The sequence below is a fragment of the Sorex fumeus genome, unplaced genomic scaffold, assembly GCF_029834395.1.
Source record: "Sorex fumeus unplaced genomic scaffold, SorFum_2.1 ptg000034l, whole genome shotgun sequence".
In the NCBI taxonomy this organism is placed as follows: domain Eukaryota; kingdom Metazoa; phylum Chordata; class Mammalia; order Eulipotyphla; family Soricidae; genus Sorex; species Sorex fumeus.
The window spans coordinates 27037865-27058916 of record NW_026606091.1 but is presented as its reverse complement, the minus strand read 5'-3'; the positions used below and the strand labels follow the sequence as shown (position 1 = coordinate 27058916).

The 21052-nt window shown below is 53.4% G+C and overlaps 1 protein-coding gene across 1 annotated transcript in view; it reads right to left on the bottom strand.

The window, feature by feature from the left end:
* Positions 1–20984, bottom strand: part of LOC130026599 (polypeptide N-acetylgalactosaminyltransferase 12-like) — a 308882-nt gene extending 287898 nt beyond the window's left edge. The window contains 1 exon segment of the mRNA XM_056117440.1: positions 20980–20984. Within this exon segment, the coding sequence (XP_055973415.1) occupies positions 20980–20984 (5 nt within the window).
* Between the last annotated feature and the right edge of the window lie 68 nt (positions 20985–21052).

Genomic DNA, 21052 nt, shown 5'->3' with positions numbered 1-21052 from the left:
GAGAAAGCCCACCTTCCTCCTTCCCTCTTCTCAGCCAGCAATACAAAGTCCCCAAACAGCCCCAAAGAGTGTGTAGAATCCGGTGACTGGATGGTACCAGCGGCCAAGCTTCAGGGCTGTCATGCGCAGAAACAGGACCCCACAATGGGGAGGGGAGAGCTGAGTTGTGACTTCTGACCTCCAAATCATTGTTTGCTAGTGCTGGGGGGATATATCTGCCATCCTTATACCTTGGATCTTGTGGAGAGGGACATTTCTTCCCCACTGTTTCCTGGGGCCTAGTGGGGGGGGGGGAATATCTCGGCCCTTCTGATCCCTGGGGCCTAGTGCGGGGGACATCTCGGCCCCCCCGATCCCTGGCGTCCAGTGGGGGGGGCCCTCTATCTGGCCCCCCCGATCCCTGTCGTTCAGTGGTGGCGGGGGCCTCTCTCTCTCTCTGGCCCCCCCCGATCCCTGGCATCCAGTGGTGGGGGGCCTCTCTCTCTGGCCCCCCCGATCCCTGGCGTCCAGTGGTGGGGGGGCCTCTCTCTCTGCCCCCCCGATCCCTGGTGTCCTGTGGTGGGGGTGCCTCTCTCTCTGGCCCCCCCCGATCCCTGGCGTCCTGTGGTGGGGGAGGCCTCTCTTTCTGGCCCCCCAATCCCTGGCGTCCAGTTGTGGGGGGGCCTCTCTCTGCCCCCCCCCGATCCCTGGAGTCCAGTGGTGGGGGTGGCTTCTCTCTCTGCCCCCCCCGATCCCTGGCGTCCAGTGGTGGGGGGCCTCTCTCTCTGGCCCCCCCGATCCCTGGCGTCCCGTGGTTGGGGGGTCTCTCTGGCTCCCCCGGATCCCTGGCGTCTAGTTGGGGGGAGGCATCTCAGGCCCCCCCGATCCCTGGCGTCTAGTGTTGGGGGGAAGGCATCTCTGCCCACCCTGATCCCTGGCGTCTAGTGGTTGGGGGAGGCATCTCTGCCCCCCCCGATCCCTGGCGTCTAGTGGTGGGGGGAGGCATCTCTGCCCCCCCCGATCTCTGGCGTCTAGTGGGGGGGCTTCTCTGGCCGCCCCCGATCCCTGGCCTCTAGTGGTGGGGGCAGGCATCTCTGGCCCCCCCTATACCTGGGTTCTAGTGGGGGGGGGCATCTCTGGCCCCCCCGACCCCAGGGGTCCAGTGGTGGGGGGGCCTCTCTCTGGCCCCACCCGATATCTGGCATCCAGTGGGGGGGCTGGGGGGATATATCTGCCATCCTGATCCCTCGGATCTTGTGGAGGGGGACATTTCTTCCCCACTGTTTCCTGGGGCCTAGTGGGGGGGTGGACATCTCCGCCCTTGTGATCCCTGGGGTCTAGTGGGGGGGACATCTCGGCCCCCCCAATCCCTGGGGTCCAGTGGTGGGGGGGCCTCTCTCTCTGGCCCCCCGATCCCTGGCGTCCAGTGGTGGGGGGCCTCTCTCTCTGGCCCCCCCGATCCCTGGCGTGAAGCAGTAGGGGGGGCCTGTCTCTATTGCCCTCCCTGATCCCTGGCGTCCAGTGGTGGAGGGGCCTCTCTCTCTGGCCCCCCGATCCCTGGCGTCCAGTGGTGGGGGGGACTCTCTCTCTGGCCCCCCCGATCCCTGGCGTCCAGTGGTGGGGGGGCCTCTCTCTGGCCCCCCCGATCCCTGGCGTACAGTGGTGGGGGGGCCTCTCTCTGGCCCCGCCCGATACCTGGCATCCAGTGGGGGGGGCTCTATCTGCCCCCCCTAATCCCTGGCGTCCAGTGGTGGGGGCCTCTCTCTCTCTCTGGCCCCCCGATCCCTGGCGTCCAGTGGTGGGGGGGCCTCTCTCTCTGGCCTCCCCGATCCCTGGCATCCAGTGGTGGGGGGCCTCTCTCTCTTGCCCCCCGATCCCTGGCGTCCAGTGGTGTGGGGGCCTCTCTTTCTGGCACCCCCGATCCCTGGCGTCCCGCGTTGGGGGGCCTCTCTGCTGCCCCCGATCCCTGGCATCTAGTGGTGAGGGGATGCATCCCTGTTCCCCCCATCCCTGGCGTCTAGTGGTGGGGGACATCTCTGCCCCCTGATCCCGTGGTCTAGTAGAGGGGGAAACTGTGCCCACTGATCCCTCGGGGGCCCAGGGGTGGGGACATTTCTTCCCGCACATCTCTGGGTCTAGTAGAAGGAGACTTTACTGTCCCCCTGATATCCTGTGTATTGAGATGGAGAATAGTTGTGCCTTTGCCCTGATTCCTGGTCTTGCAGGGAGGGATATCCCTGGTTCTAGTGGAGGGAGAAGAGCAAAGGGCAGAGGAAGAAGGCAGAACTCGGGTGGCGTGGGGAGGACGGGGCTGGGCTAGATCAATTGGGTGAGATAGGCAGAGTGCGTCAGTGCAGTAAAATCGGGGTATCAGCGGGGTGTCAGGCTGCCAGTGGAGCTCTTGCTGACCAGCTGCGTTTTCTGGATTTTAGGCGGGTCATTACAGGACCTGGGTCCGATGTGGGCGGACTCCTCTTCCTTAAGGACAGCAACAGGAGCGTCTCTGGATCTCACACAGGTCATGGTCCCTGCCCCCTGGGACTGGACTGTCTCCTCCAGCTCCTGGACTCTGGCACTCCTCCTGCCTGGCCCCCTTCGCCTCCTCCTTCTCCGTGGCCTCCAGCTCCTCACGTTTTGTGTCCAGGAGCACCTGTGTGTTGTTCATCTCCATGCCAATCCCTTTGGACTGGATGGGATGTGGGGCAGCATTAGGGTCTCAGCCAAGCAAGGGAGGTGGGGGGCTGGGGGTGGGGCCGCCTGGCTCCCCTCCCCAGTAACCCCGCCCTCTGACCCACAGGGGCTTCTCCCGGCCCCAGAGCTCCTGGCCCCTCTCTCACCTGGTCTCCCTCAGCTCCCTGATGGCGGCCTCCAGCAGGGCCTGCTGCCTTGGTGGCACCTGCAGCAGCTGGTCTATGGGCTGCTTCTGCCGCAGCATCTGCTGGTACAGCTGCTCCTCCTTGGAGCCCAGGTGACTGCGGGCATCCAGGTGCTCTTGTCGGCAGCTATGTGCATTTCCAGGTACCAGCAGATCGGCCCCAGGGAAGCCACTGGCACTGCACCTTTTCGTCCTGCCCTGGCATCTGTGGGAGGTAGGACAGTGTCTGTGAGGACAGGCAGGAGGGCCGACTAGATCCCAGCCAGGAGATGCAGGGCTCACACACTCACCCACAGGCCCCCATGGGGTCTTTGTCCCAGAGCCTAGGAGTTGGGTCTCCCTCTGCCTTGGACCCTGACTCCTACCTGGCAACTGCCAACTCCAGACCCCTCTGTGTAGTGTGGGCCAGTCAGTGCCACCACAGCCCTCATTTAGGGCATTCTCACCTGTCCTTCCTGCCATCAGCCAAGGCAGGCTCTTGGCCTCACAGGGGGTCTCACCAGCCCATTTCACAGACCAGGAAAGTCACAGCCCAGAAGTCTGAAGTGTTATGCCCCACGAATACCCCAGGGTGGAGGGGAGCTGATGGCCGGCAAACCCTGTAGCCTCTCACAAAACTCTTGGTGTACAGCAACTTTTCGTGGGCTCGCAGTGAAGACATGTTGGAATGATAGGTGATAATTGGAGATGATAGGAGACTCGCCCAGCTCCAAGACTCGGGAATGTTACCCAGACCCCTTCCACTGTTGCTGAGACACAACTCAATCCTGGCCGGGCTCCCGGCTGGCCACCCCTCAGCCCTCAGACTCCAGACGGCACTGAGCGCACTTCTCTCACCCCAGCTCAGTCCCCTCAGCCCCCACTCGCATCCGCAGTTGTTCTCCGCATTCACCCGTTGTTCCTGGAACCTCCTGCCTCCACCTGTCCTTGCAAATGTTATCAACGATGTGGCTGTTTCGGGGGCACACAGAGGCCGGTAAACCTGAGAGGAAGCAGACAGTCAAGGACCCCAGACCTTCAACCCCACCCAAACTTCATGGTCCACAGCCCCGACTCTTGGTTCCTCCTGCTCATCTCGGGGGCTGCTCATTTCTCATCACCATCTGCTGCTCCGGGCACCTTACTAAGTAGATTCTTTCCTGCTTTCGACCCACTGGAGCCCTCCTGGCAGTGCTGGCAGGGACACGAGGGACAACTAGAAACAAGCGTTCTATGTCCCGGCCCTAGAGCTCTCTGCATTTTCATGGTCGTAACATTCTGGGGAGTGGACAGCTTACCCCATTTCCTCTGGCTGCCCGCAGAGCAGGACACAGGTGCGGAGGGACGGGGAGACTCGCCCAGCTCCTGCTCCCAGCCTGTCTCCCCTGTCACAGTGCCCCATTCACAGGGCCCCTCCCTCAACACTCGAAGTCACTCCTCCCCGCCTTGCCCTCCTCAGACATCACAGGCTTCAAGCTCCTGGTGCTGTGCACCAGCCCAAATCACTCTCCCCTAAAGGATGACGCTCTGCCAAGCAATCTTCCGCCTTTATAAGATACACTTGATGTTTTAAAATTCTGTTCTTTCCGGAGGGGCTCTCTGGGGACTCCCATCCAAGAGTCCTGGGAGACCCTGACGAGGAGAGAGGCTGCTGGGGACAAAACTGCCGGACGACTTGCTGGAAATGGGCCCGGGCTTGATCCTGTGGCCTCGGGGCCATACACTGACCAGTGCAGGGCCAACGCAGGGCCTTTTCTTACAGTCCATTGCGCTCTGCCAATTTCCAAAGATCCCCTAGAGATGACCCCTAGAGGTGACCAGTAGATGACCAGTAGAAGGGTCACCATCTGGAGGTGACCCCTACATGACCCCTCGAAGAGTCAACAGGGGGAAGGTGTGATGGGGCCACTTCTCCCTCAAGCATCCCTGCGAGAGGGTGCCCCGAGGGCCGGGGCCACGAGGCTTTTTTTATAGGCAGGGATGGGGGCGTGGCCTCGTGGCTGCAACCCCATTGGCCAGGGAGAAATCTAGAGCTCCCAGGGGTAACCTCACTATGAAGGCTGCACCAGCCTCTGCCCTGGTGGGCCTGACGGGCCTCCCCACCCCCACCCGGACCCTCGGGCACTGCCCCCTACCGACGATGGTGGCTTGGAACTATGTGGGCCCCACGGTGGGCCAGGAGCACTGACCCTTTCGGTTTCCCATAGCTCAGTCCACGACTTTCTCTTTCCCAGAGATCACGTCCCCCCATGCCCAGGCGGGGCTGCAGCTGCCAGGATTAGCCACTGAGCACCCCTAGGTCTGGCCTGGCTGCTTCTGTGGGAGCCCAGCGAGCCTGGCAGAGGGGCTGTCGTGGTCGCTGTCCCCACCGCCCCTCATTCCCCAGGCCTCTCTCTCTCCTTTCTGTCCTTGGAGCCCCTGCCCTCCCTGCCCTTCCCCTCTCCTCTCCTCAGGCCCGCAGAGTTCTTGCTCCCGACTTATCCGGTGTCCACGTTCTCTCTGTCCTTCTGTCTCTGCTTCCTCCCAGACTGGCAGCAGCCAGTTTGTGAGGCCTTTGAGCCCCCAGATCCAGTCAGTCCTGACCAGTTCCCCCTGTTGCACAGAGACTTCCCTTTCTGAGTTCTGGAGGGCTCTTAATGACCCCATAAAACCTCCCCACCCCAGCTCTGCCCCTTTCTCTGAGGCTCAGTCCATCCTACTGGGAGCTGGACACCAGACTTGGCCGTGGGGAAGCTGGACTCTTCTCTGGTGTTGCTCCCGGCCTGTTCTGGAAATCCCTCTCAATACACACACTCCCAACTAGGGCCACTCACCCTGGCCACGCTGCCCTCACGAGTCCTGCAGCCTGAAAGGAACCCCAACTCCCCCATATCGCCCGTGCCCACTATGGAACACCCGAGTGCCCCTGTCCTCCCTGCCCAGAGCACATTCAGGCCCCAGTGGTCTCCGGCTGTCTCCTGTAGCTCTGACATCTCCCTCTCTCACTTTCGCTGGGCTGAGATTCAAATCCATCTCTGATGGTGGGGCATAGGGTCACTGTGGGCTTGTGCTGTCTGGGGAACCTGTGGGCAGTGAAGGGTTCCACACTGGGGTGAGGCTCTGGGCAGAGAAAGTCCATCCAGTCCTTGAGAGGTTTGGGAAATACCTGGAGGTTTGCAGGTCCTTTACCTGAGGCATGATCTTGCCACTAGGGGGCCTGGCACCCACGACGCATTGGGGGCAAGGTGGGGGCTCTTCCCGGTGGGCACTGCAGTGGGGGTGTAGACGCAACAGGCACCATGGGCATGGGCATGTCATGTCAGGTTCTGATCCATGGGGAGACCCCCACAGGACAGCTCATGCTTCATCAAGAAGCATGAGCCGTTCCCTGGCAGGACCCACCCACCCAATGCCACACACCCACACAGGCTGGGATGCATCCATTTGTAGAAACAATCTTGGAAACAGGACAGTGGCTGTCAGGGAGAGTGATTCAGCCCTCTCCCCTCTCTCTCCTCTGCCACCAATTCATGATCCCCTAAACTGTCCCAGGTAGTGCCTAGAACTCAGTTGCTGACTGTTCCAGCCTCCATCCTTTTCAGGACTTCCTTTCCCAGAATAGAAAAAGTGCACTGGAGGAGGGGGAGCTCTCGGCTCAGACTTTTGCTTGGTCTGTAGCCCATGAACCGAAGGTTTGAGTGTTGCCTCGTTTTCCCTGGGCCAAGGAGGAGTAGATGGTTGTACCCAAGTGCCGTTTTGGAAATCAGATGCTCTGAATGAGTGTTTCCTCTAAGCACTGAGATCCTTCCAAGTACTGCTTCATTGACCCTCATGGCCTGTGTACATACCTGAGAGGTTTGGGGTTTGTGGGGATCTCTATTTGATCCAGCCTTTGTGATCAGGAGACCCTGTGGTGCCAGGGGACGTTCTTGACCTCATGCATCCCAAGCCTGTACTGAGTCTCCTGAGACTTCTCTCTGGCCTTCTGGACAGAATTTTTACTCAAAAAGTGGAAAATGCCCTGGAGCATGCAAGGACAGCCCACAAACCATTTAGGTGGGAAAGCAGGGGTGAGAGGCATTCTCCACTCCTCTCTCCTGGGGTATTGTCTACGGTGGGGGGTGGGGAGGTGTTCATTTCTTACTGCTACTCTTTGGACTAATTCTACCGGGGTGAGTATTTCTGCTCTGGGGACTTCTAATTGTGTAGTGTTGGAGGACATGTCTCCTATCTGAGCTCTGTTCTCTGTTGTGGGATATTTCTCCCCCCAGAGCTCTTGTGTCTAGTATTGAAAAACAATTTTCCCCAACATCCCTGGTGTGTTTTTTTCTGGAGGAAATTTCAGCTCTGCTCATCCCTGGTGCCGAGTAATTGTGAACATTTCTGTCCCCGGAACCCTGCTGTCTATTGTTAGGGGAAACCTCTGCACCCCATGTCACTGGTGCCTACTGTTTGGGGCCTTTTTTTTTTGCCTCCCAGACCACTAGTGTCTATTATTGGGGGACATTTCTGCCCCTCACATCCCCGGTGCCCAGTGTTGGGGCAGATTTCTGCCTCCAGATGCACAGTCTTCCCCACACCACCAGCTTGTCCTTCTTGACTGTTACCACCTCCACCTCCTCGGGCTTTATGATCTCCACTGTGTTCGCCTCCACTTCAGTGCCCTTTGATTGACTGAAACTGGATAGACTGAGGGGTAGCCCCAGGCTCTCAGTCAACCAAGGGAGGTGGAGGGCTCGGGGGCAGAGTCAGCCTGGTTCCGACCCCCCGGGTGTCCTGCCTCCTGACCCCCATTGGGGGCTTCTCCCTCCTGAGGACCCTGACACACATTTTCAGGACACTTTTGTGTCAAAGCAGCAGCCAAGTCCTGGCCTGAGTCAGGCCACTGTGGACTGTCCAAGTGGACTGTCACTGCTCAGGCAGAGTCACAAGTGGAGAGCCAGTGCTGTCACCCCCTTCCCCTTCCTCACCCCTTCCAACTAGCAGGGAAATCCCTCTTATGGCCTCTAAGAACTTGAGCAATCCTTCCTTAGGGCACTGCGAAAAGGCCGGCCCTGTCTGCTTGCAGCACTTTTCTTTGGGTGTTGGCACCACACCCAGACATGCTCAGGCTTTACTCCTGACTTAGCTCAGGGACCATACCTAGTGGAACTAGGGGGGCCCATTGATCCAACGTCAGCAGTGTGCAAGACGATCACTTTATCTGCTGGACTAATGTCATGCTCCAAGCAGTACTTTTCTTTCAGCTGCTTCCCACCTAAATCTCCTTCCTGTAGAGTTGGGCTCCCTTAAAGATGCCTCAATCCCCCTTCTGTACGGCACAGTGCCCAGGGAGACAGCCCCGTGGAACCTGAAGCTTCCACTCCCAAGCACTTTCAGACTTTTCAAGAATGGGCCCCAGGGATATTGCAGGGTTTAAGGTGCTTGCCTTGATGCGGCCCAGCCCCTGTTCAAGTCCTGATACTAGGATCTCCTGAGCCCTGCTGAAGAGGAGAGGGGACCTCCGCCCACATTTCCCGCAGGCTAACTTCAGACAGGCTACCCTGGAGAGCAGGAGCTGCCATGAGGCATAGGGTCTGGGAGAGCCGAGACAGCCCCGGAAATCACCCGGGATGGCCCAGAGGTGGTCTGTCACACTGTTCAACTTAGAAACCTGGGAAAATCCCCCAAATTTTCCTACGTTATTGATATGCTCCAGATCTTCTCTGCACCAAGAAAGCTTGGTCATTTCTTGTTCCATACTCTTCTGTCAGCTGCTTGCTAATACCCCGTCGCCCATCAGATCTGCTGTAAAACTGATCTCTCGCCTTGTGCGGTGTCCAGACTTTGGAGCTGTTCATTCCATTACCACTATTATCTCATCATGTTCTCCCACTTGCCAAAATGTGCTTTTTTTTTCCTTTATGGGACACACCCAGCGATGCACAGGGGTTACTCCTGACTCATGCACTCAGAAATTACTCCTGGTGGTACTCAGGGAACCATATGGGATTCTGGGAATCAAATCCAGGTCAGCCGCGTGCAAGGAAAACAACCTACTCTCTGTGCTATCACTCCAGTCCCTGCTGCTTGGTTTTTAGTTAGCTTTAGGCAGAAATTTTGGCAAAGTACGTATGAGTTCATACGCGTTGAAAACTCAAAGTTATATTAGTGCTACAATTCTCATTTGTGAAACAACAAAACTCACTACCAAGCAGGGGAGAAAGCAAGACAAGACCAAAAGGAAAAAGAGCAACACCCAAGCAGTGGCACCTGGTGCCCAGGAGGAGTTGGCAGAGAGCATGGCAACTGGGTGCCACTGCCACTTGTCCAGTGCAGACAGCACTACCCCAGTGGAGTGGTTAAGGCCAGGCCCTAGCACCTCCAGTGTGCCCTTGGTCTAGAGGAGGCGAGAACTGACAGGGCAGACAAGGGGCAGGGAGAAAGAGGGGAGCCAGAGCAGGAGCAGGAGTCAGGGGTGGAGGATGGGGAGGGGCAAAAGGCAGGCCCCAGATCATTGGCCCAGAGGGCCATGCCATACTGTAGGAGAGAACAAAGAGCCAATATGACACCCCACAAGCTATGACCCTCTGTGAATGGGAGTGGCAGACAATCAAAGTTAGGCAGCTTCCAGAAATGTCTACTGACACCAGGACCACTTGGACAGTGTGACAGAGTCACAGGGAGTCCCCAGGCAGGCAGGGAAGGCAGGGTAACTTGGTACCTACACTCCCAAGAAGAGCCTCATGGAAACGGTCGCCCCATGACCTCAAGACAGGGCAACATAGGAAGCAGAGCTCGATGAAGGTATCGGAGGTGCAGCCCTTCCCTGCTTTGGCTGGGCCCGAGAATCCATGGTCTCAGCAGATGCTGGGGGTTCCATATGGAAAACAAGGTTCTCCCTGTTCCCCCCTTTAGTATCTTATTGGCGTTAGAGCTCCCGACAGAGCTAGAAGCGCAAATAAATGTCCACCTTCACACTGTATTCCCCCTTTGGAAAATACCCTCTCAAGGCGCCCTCTAATGGCAGTATCATGCCCCTCTGCTGATAAACTCATGCTATGAGTGAGCCTCCAGAGACAGCATCAATGTCTGGTAGCCCATGAGGTGTGGCTAGGGATAGGGAAAGATACTGCGCAGGTCTGGGAGGCAGGAATAGTGGTGGGATGCAGCTCAACTGGGAGCAACCCATTGGCCTCAGTTGAGAAGTCATGACCTGCGCCGAGTCAGTGTGGTCGGTCCTGCTGGTCACCTTGTGGTACCCAGCCCTTCCACTTTCTTGAGTCTGTTTTCCTCTAGTGCCCATTGATTGACCGGCCTGAACCTCAAAAGATGTGTTTCTCCCTTTGCAAATTGTTCCAGGAAGCAGACCCCTGTTTGCCTTTGGGCCAAAGGATCCAGAGACAGGAGGAAACCTGTCACTGTGGACCCGTTGCCCAAGGATTCAAAAACTCGGCCACCTTCTTCAGGAAGACCCTCGCTCTGGACTTAAGAAAATCCTTGTTGGAGCCCTGGAATGCACCATCCTGCAGTCTGTAGATGATTCGGTCCTAGTGTCAGAAGCCAAGAGGACTGAAAGAGAGCCTCAGAGGCTCTGCTCCAACTCTTGGTTGAGGCTGGGCACCAGACCTCCTGGAAGAATGACCATTTAGAAGTGAAAAAAACGAAAAACAAATAACCTAAAAAAGCCCCTCTCACAGCAGCAATAGGGTTCCAGAGGCAAAGAGGTTGATCCTCTTAGTACATGAGGAAGGGCACCAGGCTCTAGGTGCCCTGACCCTGAGTAGGGCCATTGGCAGAGGTCTGGGCATACCTGTCTCTGAGGCAGGGGGCTCTGATCTCTCGCTGTGCCACAGAGGTAAACAAACTATCTAACTCCAGGTCCCCATTCAGGGGTGACACTGATGACTAACAAAGGGCCCCAGTGGCTACCAATTGCCCAGATGGCACAGTCCCTGGGATTATGTGAAAACCCACATCTAACTTTTGCGACTCTAGATTTTGGTGTGAAAACCCACTCTAACTTTCACGACCCCAGCCTTTCTGCCTATCAGATGGGACCCCATCCTCTGACTTGCAAGAAGCAGTGGATTAAATCTCTTGCTCAGAACCACTGAACAGTTCGGGAGCAGTTTCCAAGCTGAGTGGCATCCGGATAAAGACCATAAGAAAGAAGCCCTGAACCCTCTGGAAAGGCTAAGAGGGGCGCGCTCGGGGAGGGATAGGGACAAGCGTGAAACATGGTGAGACCCCACGATCTCTTCATTTTCATATTAAAAATTGAAATTTATTTCTTTGGATTTATTTTTGATTGGGTTTTTATTTTATGTTTTGAGTTTGTTTCTGCATATATGGATGTGTTGGAGGCTGTGTAACTTTTTTTTATCCAAGTATTTTTTAAAATTTTTTTCTTAGTGAAACACTATGAGGTACAGTTATAGACTTACAAATTTTTCTGCTGGCCTCTTTACAATAGCCAGAAACTGGAAGAAACCTGAATGCCCAAGAACAGATGACTGGTTAAAGAAACTTTGGTACATCTACACAATGGAGTACTATGTAGCTCTTAGAAAAGATGAAGTCATGAAATTTACATACAAGTGGTACAATATGGAAAGTATCATGCTAAGCGAAATGAGTCAGAAAGAGAGGGATAGACATAGAAAGATTGCATTCATCTGGGGGATATAAAGTAACAAAGTATGAGATTAATACCCAAGAATAGCTGAGATCAGCACCAGGAGGATTACTCCATAACTTAGAGGCCAGCCGGGTATCCTAGAGGAAAGGGCTATTCAGATAGAGAAGGGAGCACCAAATAAAGGATGTTTGGAGGATCCTCCCAGGAGGGGAGATGCATGTCGAAAGTAGACTATGGACTGAACATGTTTGCCACTCAATGCCTCTTTTGCAGACCAAAACACCCAAAAGGAGAGAGAGAACACAGGGGATTGCCCTGCCACAGAGACGGGGGGATGGGGGGATGGGGGTGGGAGGGATATTATCCATGGTGGTGGAAAATGGGCACTGGTGGAGGGATGGGTATCTGATCATTGTATAATTGAAACCAAAGCACAAAAAATTGGAAATCTACAACTTTAAAAAAAATAAAATAAAATAAAGGGAAAAAAAAAAAAAAAAAAAAAACAAATTTTTCTGCTGGGATTCAGTCACACAATGATCAAGTAACCATCCCTCCACCAGCGCCCATCCTCCACCACCACGGGTCCCAGCATCCCTCCCACTCCCCATCCCCCTCTTCCCACCCTGCCTCTGTGGAAGGGCATTCTCCCCTTCTTCTCTCTTTCTCTCCTTTTGGGTGCTGTGGTTTGCAAGAGAGGCATTAGTGCCCAAACAGCCCCCAAAGAGTGTCTAGAACTGGTTTCTCGATGTTTCCAGCTCTCATTAGCTTCAGGGCTGCCATATGGAGAAACGGGACTGTGTACTGGGGAGGGAGAGCTCCCACATCAAGCCCTTGTTTGGCTTTTGAAGCTATCATGACTGAGGTTGGAGTGTGGCCCAGTTTAAATTTCTGCTCCCAACATCCCTGGTGCCTAGAGGTAGGAGACAATTTTGTCCCACTGATCCCTGCGGTCTAGTGCGGGGAGGAGGGAGGAAGGAGGAGGGTGGGAAGAACTGGATCAGGGCTAGATTAGTTGGAATTGAAGAACACAGGGTACATCATCATGGTAGAAAAAGTGGATTAATGGTGAACAAGCTGTTCAGCAGAACTCGAGTGGACGAGCTGGATTCTGGTTATTTGGGGGCAGGTCATTACAGGACCCGGATCTGAGGTCTGCGGCCTCCTGTTCCTCACAGACAGGAACAGGAGAGTCTCTCTGGGTTCTTCACACAATACATGATCCCGCTCCCCTGGGTCTGGACACCAGACCTTAGTCTCAGACCTTAGTCATCCAGATGCTTAGTCTTCTCCCATGCCACCAGCCTGTCCTTCATGACCATCACCTCGAGTTCCATAGAGGTCATGGTCTCACAAACCTCCACTATGTTCACCTCCAACTCCGTGTTCTTCGACACTGGATTGACTGTGGGGCACTCCAGGGTCTCAGCCAAGCAAGGAAGGTGGAGGCATCTCAGGGGTCCCGCCTGGCTCCACCTCCCGTATAGCCCCACCTCCAGATCCCCATCAGGCACTTCTCCCTCCTGGACACCGACCTACCACTCACCCTCTTCAGGGTACCCTTGGGATTCCAGCAAGGCCTGGGGCTCAGTTGCTCCTGATTTCAGGACTGAGAATCCCCTAAAGATGAAGGCACCAGGTGAGTAGGCAGGTCTAGGGCCTGATGCGCCTTCCTGTCCCTGAGCCCCTGCCCACACCCTCACCTGGGTTTCCCTCAGCTCCCTGAAGTTGGCCTCCAGCAGGGCCTGCTGCCTTGTTAGCACCTGCTGCAGCTGGTCCATGAGCTCCTTGTGCCTCAGCACCTGCTCGACCTCCGAGCCCAGGTGAGTGGGACATCCAGGTGTGGGGTTGCCGCTGTGTGCTGCTTTTTGTACCAGCAGAAGCATTCCAGGCTGCAGGCACTGCACTTTCTGGTCTTGCATGCACATCTATGTCATGAAAAAGGGCCAAAGGCTGTCCAAATCCCAGCCACAACATTCAGGGCCCAGACACTCACACACAGGCCCAAGGAAAACAGCACATGGGGTAACCTGTCCCCTGCACATTCCCCTGGGGGTCTTTCTCCCAAGGCCTAAGAGATGGGGCTTACCCCTACCTCGACCCAGCAACCTCCCAGCTACTAGGACCCTCTCTGTGCAGTGAGGGCCAATCCGCACCCCCACAACCCCTCTAGCCTCTTCTAGATTTTGATACATTATAGAGGGTGGCGTCCTGGCCTGTCCTTCCTCCCACCACCCCAGGCGGGCTCCTACCCTCACAGTGGGTCTCCCCCGGCACCTTCTGTCATTTCTCCATATCCACCTTGTCCTGATTCACTCCCCTTGCAGCCGATCCGGAGCTGGCTCTGCAATAGCACCTGCTCCTCCTCCTGCTCATTCTCAGAGACCGACACTGGTCAGAGGCCACATCCTACTGCGGGAGGCCGAGAACCTACTCCTTTTGCTGCTGCAGACACTCACCTGTTTGTCCTGCAGTCCCACCTGTGGGCGCAAGGCTGGGAGTGAGGACAGGCAGCCAGGGCATCCTGCTCTGGGTCCAGGGATGTGGAGGTCAAGCACTGACTCCCAGGCCCAAGGCTGGCAGCGCCTGGGCAATCTGTCCCCTGCACAGGCCCCCATGGTCTTGCTCCAGGGGCCTAAGAGATAAGACCTCCCTTGACTGGGGACCCTGTTTCCTGTCCTGTGCTCAGGGATCACCCATAATGGTGCTCAAGGATCCTTAGGAGGTGCCAGGAATCAACCCAGGATAGAAGTATGCAAAGCAGACACCTCACCACCTGTTCTAGCTTTTGATATATTACATTTCCTTGTTTGTGTGCTTCTTTGGTTTTGGAACCACAGCAGTCCCAGCCATGCTCAAGGGCCTCTATGGGACGCCAGAGATTGAAGTCAGATAGCCCGAGTGCCCTTCCCGCTCTACTATCTCCCGGCCTCTTTGATCTTTTTCAAAATAAAATTTTAACTTACCATTGATTTTTCTACACTGCATCCCGAAAGGAATACCAGTTTACAATGGTGCGTGTGAAATTCCCAAATGCTCCAGCGAGTCCCACTGCAATCAGAACCGTCCCTCCCATCTTCCCCCTCCTCTTTTTGGCATACTTGGACATTTTTGGAGGGACATACCCAGTGTTGCTCAGGCCTCACTCCTGGCTCTGTACTCAGGGACGACTCCTGGTGGGGTTTCGGGGATCATATGGGGTGCCCGGGGTCACATCTGGATTGGCTGGTCCACAAGGCAAATGCCCTTCCCTCTGGACCACCCCTCCAATCCTGCAAGATAGTTTTCTTGAAAAAAACTTACTCAGTAAGTTGTGAAGGGAGGACGTGTTCAAAAGAGAAAGTGGGCTGAAAGAGCTGACTACTCACCCTAACTTCTAATGGCCAGTAACTGCCTGTACCTGTCAATCACAAACTGTCACTAGGGAAGGTCCCTTGGCCTGTCCCACACCCCCATCTCTGTACCCCGAGAGGCCTCTGCAGGTCCCCTGCAGCATTTTCCCACTTCCATATCTAATGCAAATGAAATTTGTTTGCCATTCATAAATGCCCATACAGAGTTTACCCTTAAAGTAAATGAAATAATCATTTTTTAAAAAGAGATTAAGTAATGACATGTTGAATGGTGCACAAAGCAGGACCCATTTGAACCACTCATCATGGACTGTCTCCAAACTCAAGTCTAGAATCACACTTCTCCAATTCTATGATGATCTCAGCGACTCAGCTCAGCTCTGGATTTTACCTCAGAAATTGTACTACACATCTAATTCTATACATCCAAATATAAGCCATTCTCCTCTTAAAAACTTTTTTATTGAATTGATGGGAGATAGACCCTTATAAAGCTGTTCATGCTCAGGCTTCAGTCATCATTGTTCACCCATCCATCCACCAATGTACATTTCCCACCTCCAATGTTTCCAGTTTCCTTCCCATCAACCCCCACCTCTCCACACAGACCTGCATTTAAAAAAAAAATGTTTATTAGTGAAACACCATAAGGTACAGATATAGACTTACAAAATTTTGTGTTTGGATTATATTGTATATTCTCTCAGAGTCAGGCCAGAATTGAGAAACAATTCCAGAGAGTCACTCATCACTGAGCATCACCAGAAGATTAACCTGCAGGTGCTAGTTTGTCAGGATCAGCCGCAGCGGGGTGAGCTAAGGGGGGCTCACAAATGAGTCTGTCTGCCAAGCCTAAGGGGAGGGAACCAAGCAGGCAACAAGAGGCAGAAGCAAAAACAAGGCAGGACCTCTGAGAGACCCATTCTAGGAGGTGGACAAGATGGATGGGTCAGGAATCACCAAATTTGACAAGAATCAAATGTGAGGTTTGCTCTGACAAAATGGTGACCAGAACCAAATGGCAACCGGCTGAGTGGACAGCAACATTCCTGGAGTCAGAGATCACCTTGTCCCAGGTGATAAAGACAAGACTTATCGCCCACCTGGTGACAGGAAGCCACCAGGCTTCATTCCAGGTTTCTTACCATTGACCCATGAACAGATGAGTAGGACCAGACCAAGACAACTTAAAAGCCCCCTTAGTCTAACCCAGGGCGCGGGTGTACCATTGCCTCACCTGAGGTTCAGAGAGTCCGCCCGGGAGCGCCCCCAGCAAGCTACGCCTATTTCCTTAACTTTATTTATATGTCTCTGTCCCTCTGTCTGACCCGGATGGGCTTCCCAAATCTCTCACCAAGCAAGAGAGTGAGAGCAGTTTGCCTGAGCAGGGATGGAAGAGGCTCACGGGAACGCTCAAACAATGGAGCTTAGAAACTGGAGTTATCCCTGTGGGAGCGCCTGAGAGCACTAGGTACCACTCTATGTTAAGATGAAAGTTGTTACCGCAGAATCGAGGTAGCCTGTAAACAGCCTACATAATTATGCTGTGACCTGCTAATGCCCGTTTGGGGGTAACTGGATAGAGCCTGCACACATGGAATACACTGGGGTGCTTCTGGCAAACTCTTGGGTGCCACCTATGTCTTGGTGAGACTCTGTAAGGTCCTAAGAGGAAAACTCCCAGGACAGTCTTTCAATGTCCAGGGAGAACAGCTCTCCCCACCGGCAAGGGTTGATAGGGGTAAGCAGCTGATCCCCACAGTCTCCCAGCTCCCCAAACCTCAAGGAAAACCTGGACTTGGTGTTTCCAGAGCCCAGGGACCCAGAGGCAGGACACGGGGAGCTAAGCTCAGAGCCCCAATAGAGGCTGCGAGAGGGTGTGCAGGACATGTGTGAGCTGTGCAGAACCGTGAGAGTGAATGGGCGGCCCCAGGCCCATGGTGCAAATAGAGGGGCAGGGCTATGAACTGGGCACCAAGGCGTAAACCAGGAGCTGCCTGTGCCTGCCCTGGCCATCCTTACCAGGAGTGTGACTCCCAGTAGCAGTGTGACTGGCAGGAAGGGGCATGGCTGACCAAATTCCTGGAAATGACTGGAACAGGGAGGCTCTTCCTTCTGAGGCTTTCCCATCTGGTCTGACACATGGATCTGGACACACTTCTTGTCACCAGTAGCGTGTCACTCAGCCAAGGCTGTCCCAACAGGTCCAGGTGTGCAGGAGCAAAGAGGAATCAGGGCCTGGTTCTCTATTACATGGGGTCTGACCGTGCTGTGATGGTGGCGGTGGGACTTGTATTAGGGAACCCGATGGTCCACACAGAAGTGGGGCGCTATTATCAGGGATCAGCTCCATAACAGACTCGGGGACACTAGAAACATGTTCCATCCACAGCCCCATCCTGCTCCACTGATAATACACTGTCTTCCTGCCAGGGCAGGTGCTATGGAGAGGGACCCTGACTGAGGGGACAGCACCTTGGACCCACCTGCTGCAGGAGCATTTTCAAGTCCTCATCCTGAGAAACCTGATGTGGCCACTATGGGGCAAAGTGGGGTCTGTCCCTGGTGCCACTGCAGAGGGGAATGGGGGAACAGGCACCAGAGGCCAGGGGAGGAGGCCATGGAGGTGCTGCAGTGGAAGGCAGGGCTCTGGGTGCTGCATCCTGCCCTCCCTCCTGGGGACGCATCCGAGATTGAGACCTTCAACCCTTGGGGTGGACTCTCCTGGGGTCATTGACAGACTTCACACAGGGGCAGGCATGTGAAGCGTCTTGGCATGGTGACATGGCCAAGGCTTCCCACAATCTAGAAGCAATTGTCAACTACTGGCCAGACCATCCCCACCTAGTGACACACACACCCACACAGGCCTGGGATAGATCCATTTATTGCAACAATCGTGAAATCAGACAGTGGCAGTCAGGGAGAAAGCCCGACTTCCTCCTTCCTCTCTTCTCAGCCTGGCAAGCTACCGAGAGTATCCCACCCGCTCGGCAGAGCCTGGCAAGCTACCATGGCATATACAATATGCCAAAAACAATGGACACGTTACTGGTGCCCACTCCAGCAAATCAATGAACAATGGGAGGACAGTGCTACAGTGCTACAGATTTGATGGCGAAGGGGATTAGGTTTCCTAGGTGGACAGCACCATCTCGTGGGCACGTCAGAGTAATACAGTAGGGACTGGTCAGACCCAGGGTTGATGCCTCTCCCTTTGTTCCACAGGAATATGCTGTTCCTCAAACACCATCCCTGGTCCATGAGATTGGCACCACCTGGAGCTTGTGAGGTGGCAGCATCTCGCCTCCTGGGCCGGATCCTGCCTCTTCACAAGGTACAGGTACGTCTGTGCACATCGTAATAAGCCTGAAAATAACTGCTTTGCCGAAAGAGAAAAAGGAAGCCAATGAATTGGGAATGTTATGTTTCATCCATATTCAACCAGCAAGTAACATGCAAGTAGCCCATTTAAATAAAATGAATCCTGCCCAGCTGACAGAAAGGGGCTTGTCCAGCAACAAAGGTTCAGTTTCTGGGAGACTGAGCACCTGCTTTGCATGAAGGTTGGTCCAAACACCCCTGAGAGCAACCCCTCAATACAGAGATGGGAGTAACCCCCAAGCACTACCGGGAATGGTTCCCTACCCTCAGTCCCCGAAAATGTTCTTGGGAATTGATAAAGTTTTTTTTTTCTTTTTGGGTCATACCCAGAAATTCTCAGGGGTTACTCCTGGCTTTGAACTCAGAAATTATTCCTGGCGGTGCTTGGGGGACCATATGGGATGCTGGGAATCGAACCCAGGTCGGCCACGTGCAAGGCAAACGTCCTACCCAATGTGCTCTCACTCCGGCCCCGGGAATTGTTACAGGTTTTTAAAAGGGAATCTTTTAAAAGCAGGTAAGCAGGCATCTTCCATAGAGAGGGGCACCTCTGAAATCAGTTACAAATGCACCTGCATCATTTACAATATTAGTCAAATAACCCACTGGACCAGGGAAAGCAAAATTCCAGGCCAATCTGCAGAATTCTTGTTTCCTGGCCCCCATAGTCCCCTCCCCTCGAGAGTGAGCAGAACCTGGAAGATAGTGGGATAACATTTTAAAACAACAAATTTTGTAGGATGGCATTAAGGCCACTAATCAGTTAACTTTTAACTTTTTAAATGTCAAATGAAGTTGACTTTTTAACCTCATCAGCTGACTCTGAACTTAAGTCTCAATTGAACTTTTAACTTAAAACTTAAATCTTTTTCAACAAAAGAAATTATACTGGGTAGACCTGATTTAATTCAGTGAACACTAAAAAAGAAATAATATCATTTAGCAACAGACCCTCTCCTACTGGCTGAATCAGCAGCAAACTCATGCTAATGGAGAGGGGTGAAAAACAACCAATGGCCTTTTAGAGTTGTTTTAAGTTGCTGAATCATAAAATCTTTCAAAGCTGTTATTAATATATTCTGAGAACTAAGGAAATCTGTTCAAAGGATTAATGGAACATGTGTTAACATTAAATCAATATATTGGGGATCTCAGCAGAGAAACAGACATCATCAGATGTTTAAAGAACCAGAGAGATATTTGGAGTTGAAAGTACTGTAACTGAAATTTAAGACCAAAAAAACTCACAAAGCTTCATGATGTCAATAGGTTTGAGATGGCAGAAGATGGGAAATGAAAAGATTACTCATTAGACATTATCTAACTTAAAGAACAGAGAAAGGAGCAGCAAAAGTTAAGACAAAGACCATCCCATATTGACTTTTTAAAGCTCTTTTTCTCAAAATCTCCGTGAATCCCAAGGATGATAAACACAAATCCACTACACCTAGACATCTATTCTTTTTTGTTTTTTTGTTTTGGGGCCACATCAAGAGATGCTCAGGGGTTATTTCTGGTTCTGCACTTAGGAATCAATCACTCTCGGTGGGGCTTGGGGGCCAATCTAGGATGTCAGGAGATGAACCCAGGTCGGCCGTGTGCAAGGCAGTGCCCTTCCCGCTGTGCTATCACTCTATGTTTACACCAAGAGACATACTAAACTGTTAAAACACACACACACACACACACACACACACACACACACACACAGAAAAATCTCAAAGCAGCAAGAGAAAAATGACTCGCTACATATAGGCAAATGGCACATATATGGGTAATATAAGAGAATGTGGGGCTGGAGTGATAGCATGGTAGGTAGAGCATTTGCCTTGCATGTAGCCAACCTGGGTTCAATCCCTGGCACCCCATATGGTCCCCTGAGCACTGCCAGGAGTGATTCCTGAGTACAGAGCCAGGAGTAAGTCCTAAGAACTGCGGGAAGTGGCCCCAAAACAACAAAAAAAAGTAAGCAAAATAAAAAAGATATTCCATGATATCACAGTGGGGGCGGGAGGGTTACAATTCTATTGATGCAAATGTGCTGTCTTTTACTGGAAATAACAGTAAGAAATTGAAAAGAGTGTGATAAGTTCAGAAAGCATATTATGGGAACCTCTGAAAAACATGGCAATGAAATCTACAGAAAACATTCTCTTCTCCACGAGACTGACAAAGAAGTGGGTATGGCCTCTACCAAAATAAATAACTAAATAGCCTTTTTTTTTTCTTTTCGGGTCACACCTGGCACAGGGGTCACTACTGGCTCTGCACTCAGAAATTACCCCTGGCGGTGCTCAGGAGACCATATGGGATGCTGGGAATTGAACCCGGATCGCCCGCTGCAAGGCAAACGCCCTACCCTCTGTGCTATCGCTTCAGCCCCACTAAATAGCCTTTTTATTAAATACGTAAATACGTCAGTAATCTCTCAATGCCCAGAAGGAACCAATGCCAGATTCCTAGATTTTACCTATCTACAGGGAGGAAATACCCAACGCAGCGTGTGAGGTAGTACCAAGGGATGCAAAGTACAAGCCGTGAGTCTGATTTCCTGGGAACTCATGCAGACATGCCCTGGGAACTACTGCAAATACCAACTTGAATTATATACCTCTTTTCTAGAGGAAATAAAACAACACAATAGGAAAAAATAATAGAAAAATATTTGAAAATTTTAATTCCCTGAAAACCACGAGTGAACATTTGATGGTTACTGAAAACGGGGGTATTTGGGAACCGTGGCAAGTGTTTCCAAACCAGTACCAAGTGCATTCACATTATGCACCGAATCCCACCCCACCTTAACCTACGGCATCGGAGGCAGGCAGCTGAGTGGGCGCTCTGTCGGGGAGCCCGGCCCCTCTCTGCTGGGCCCAGGGGCTA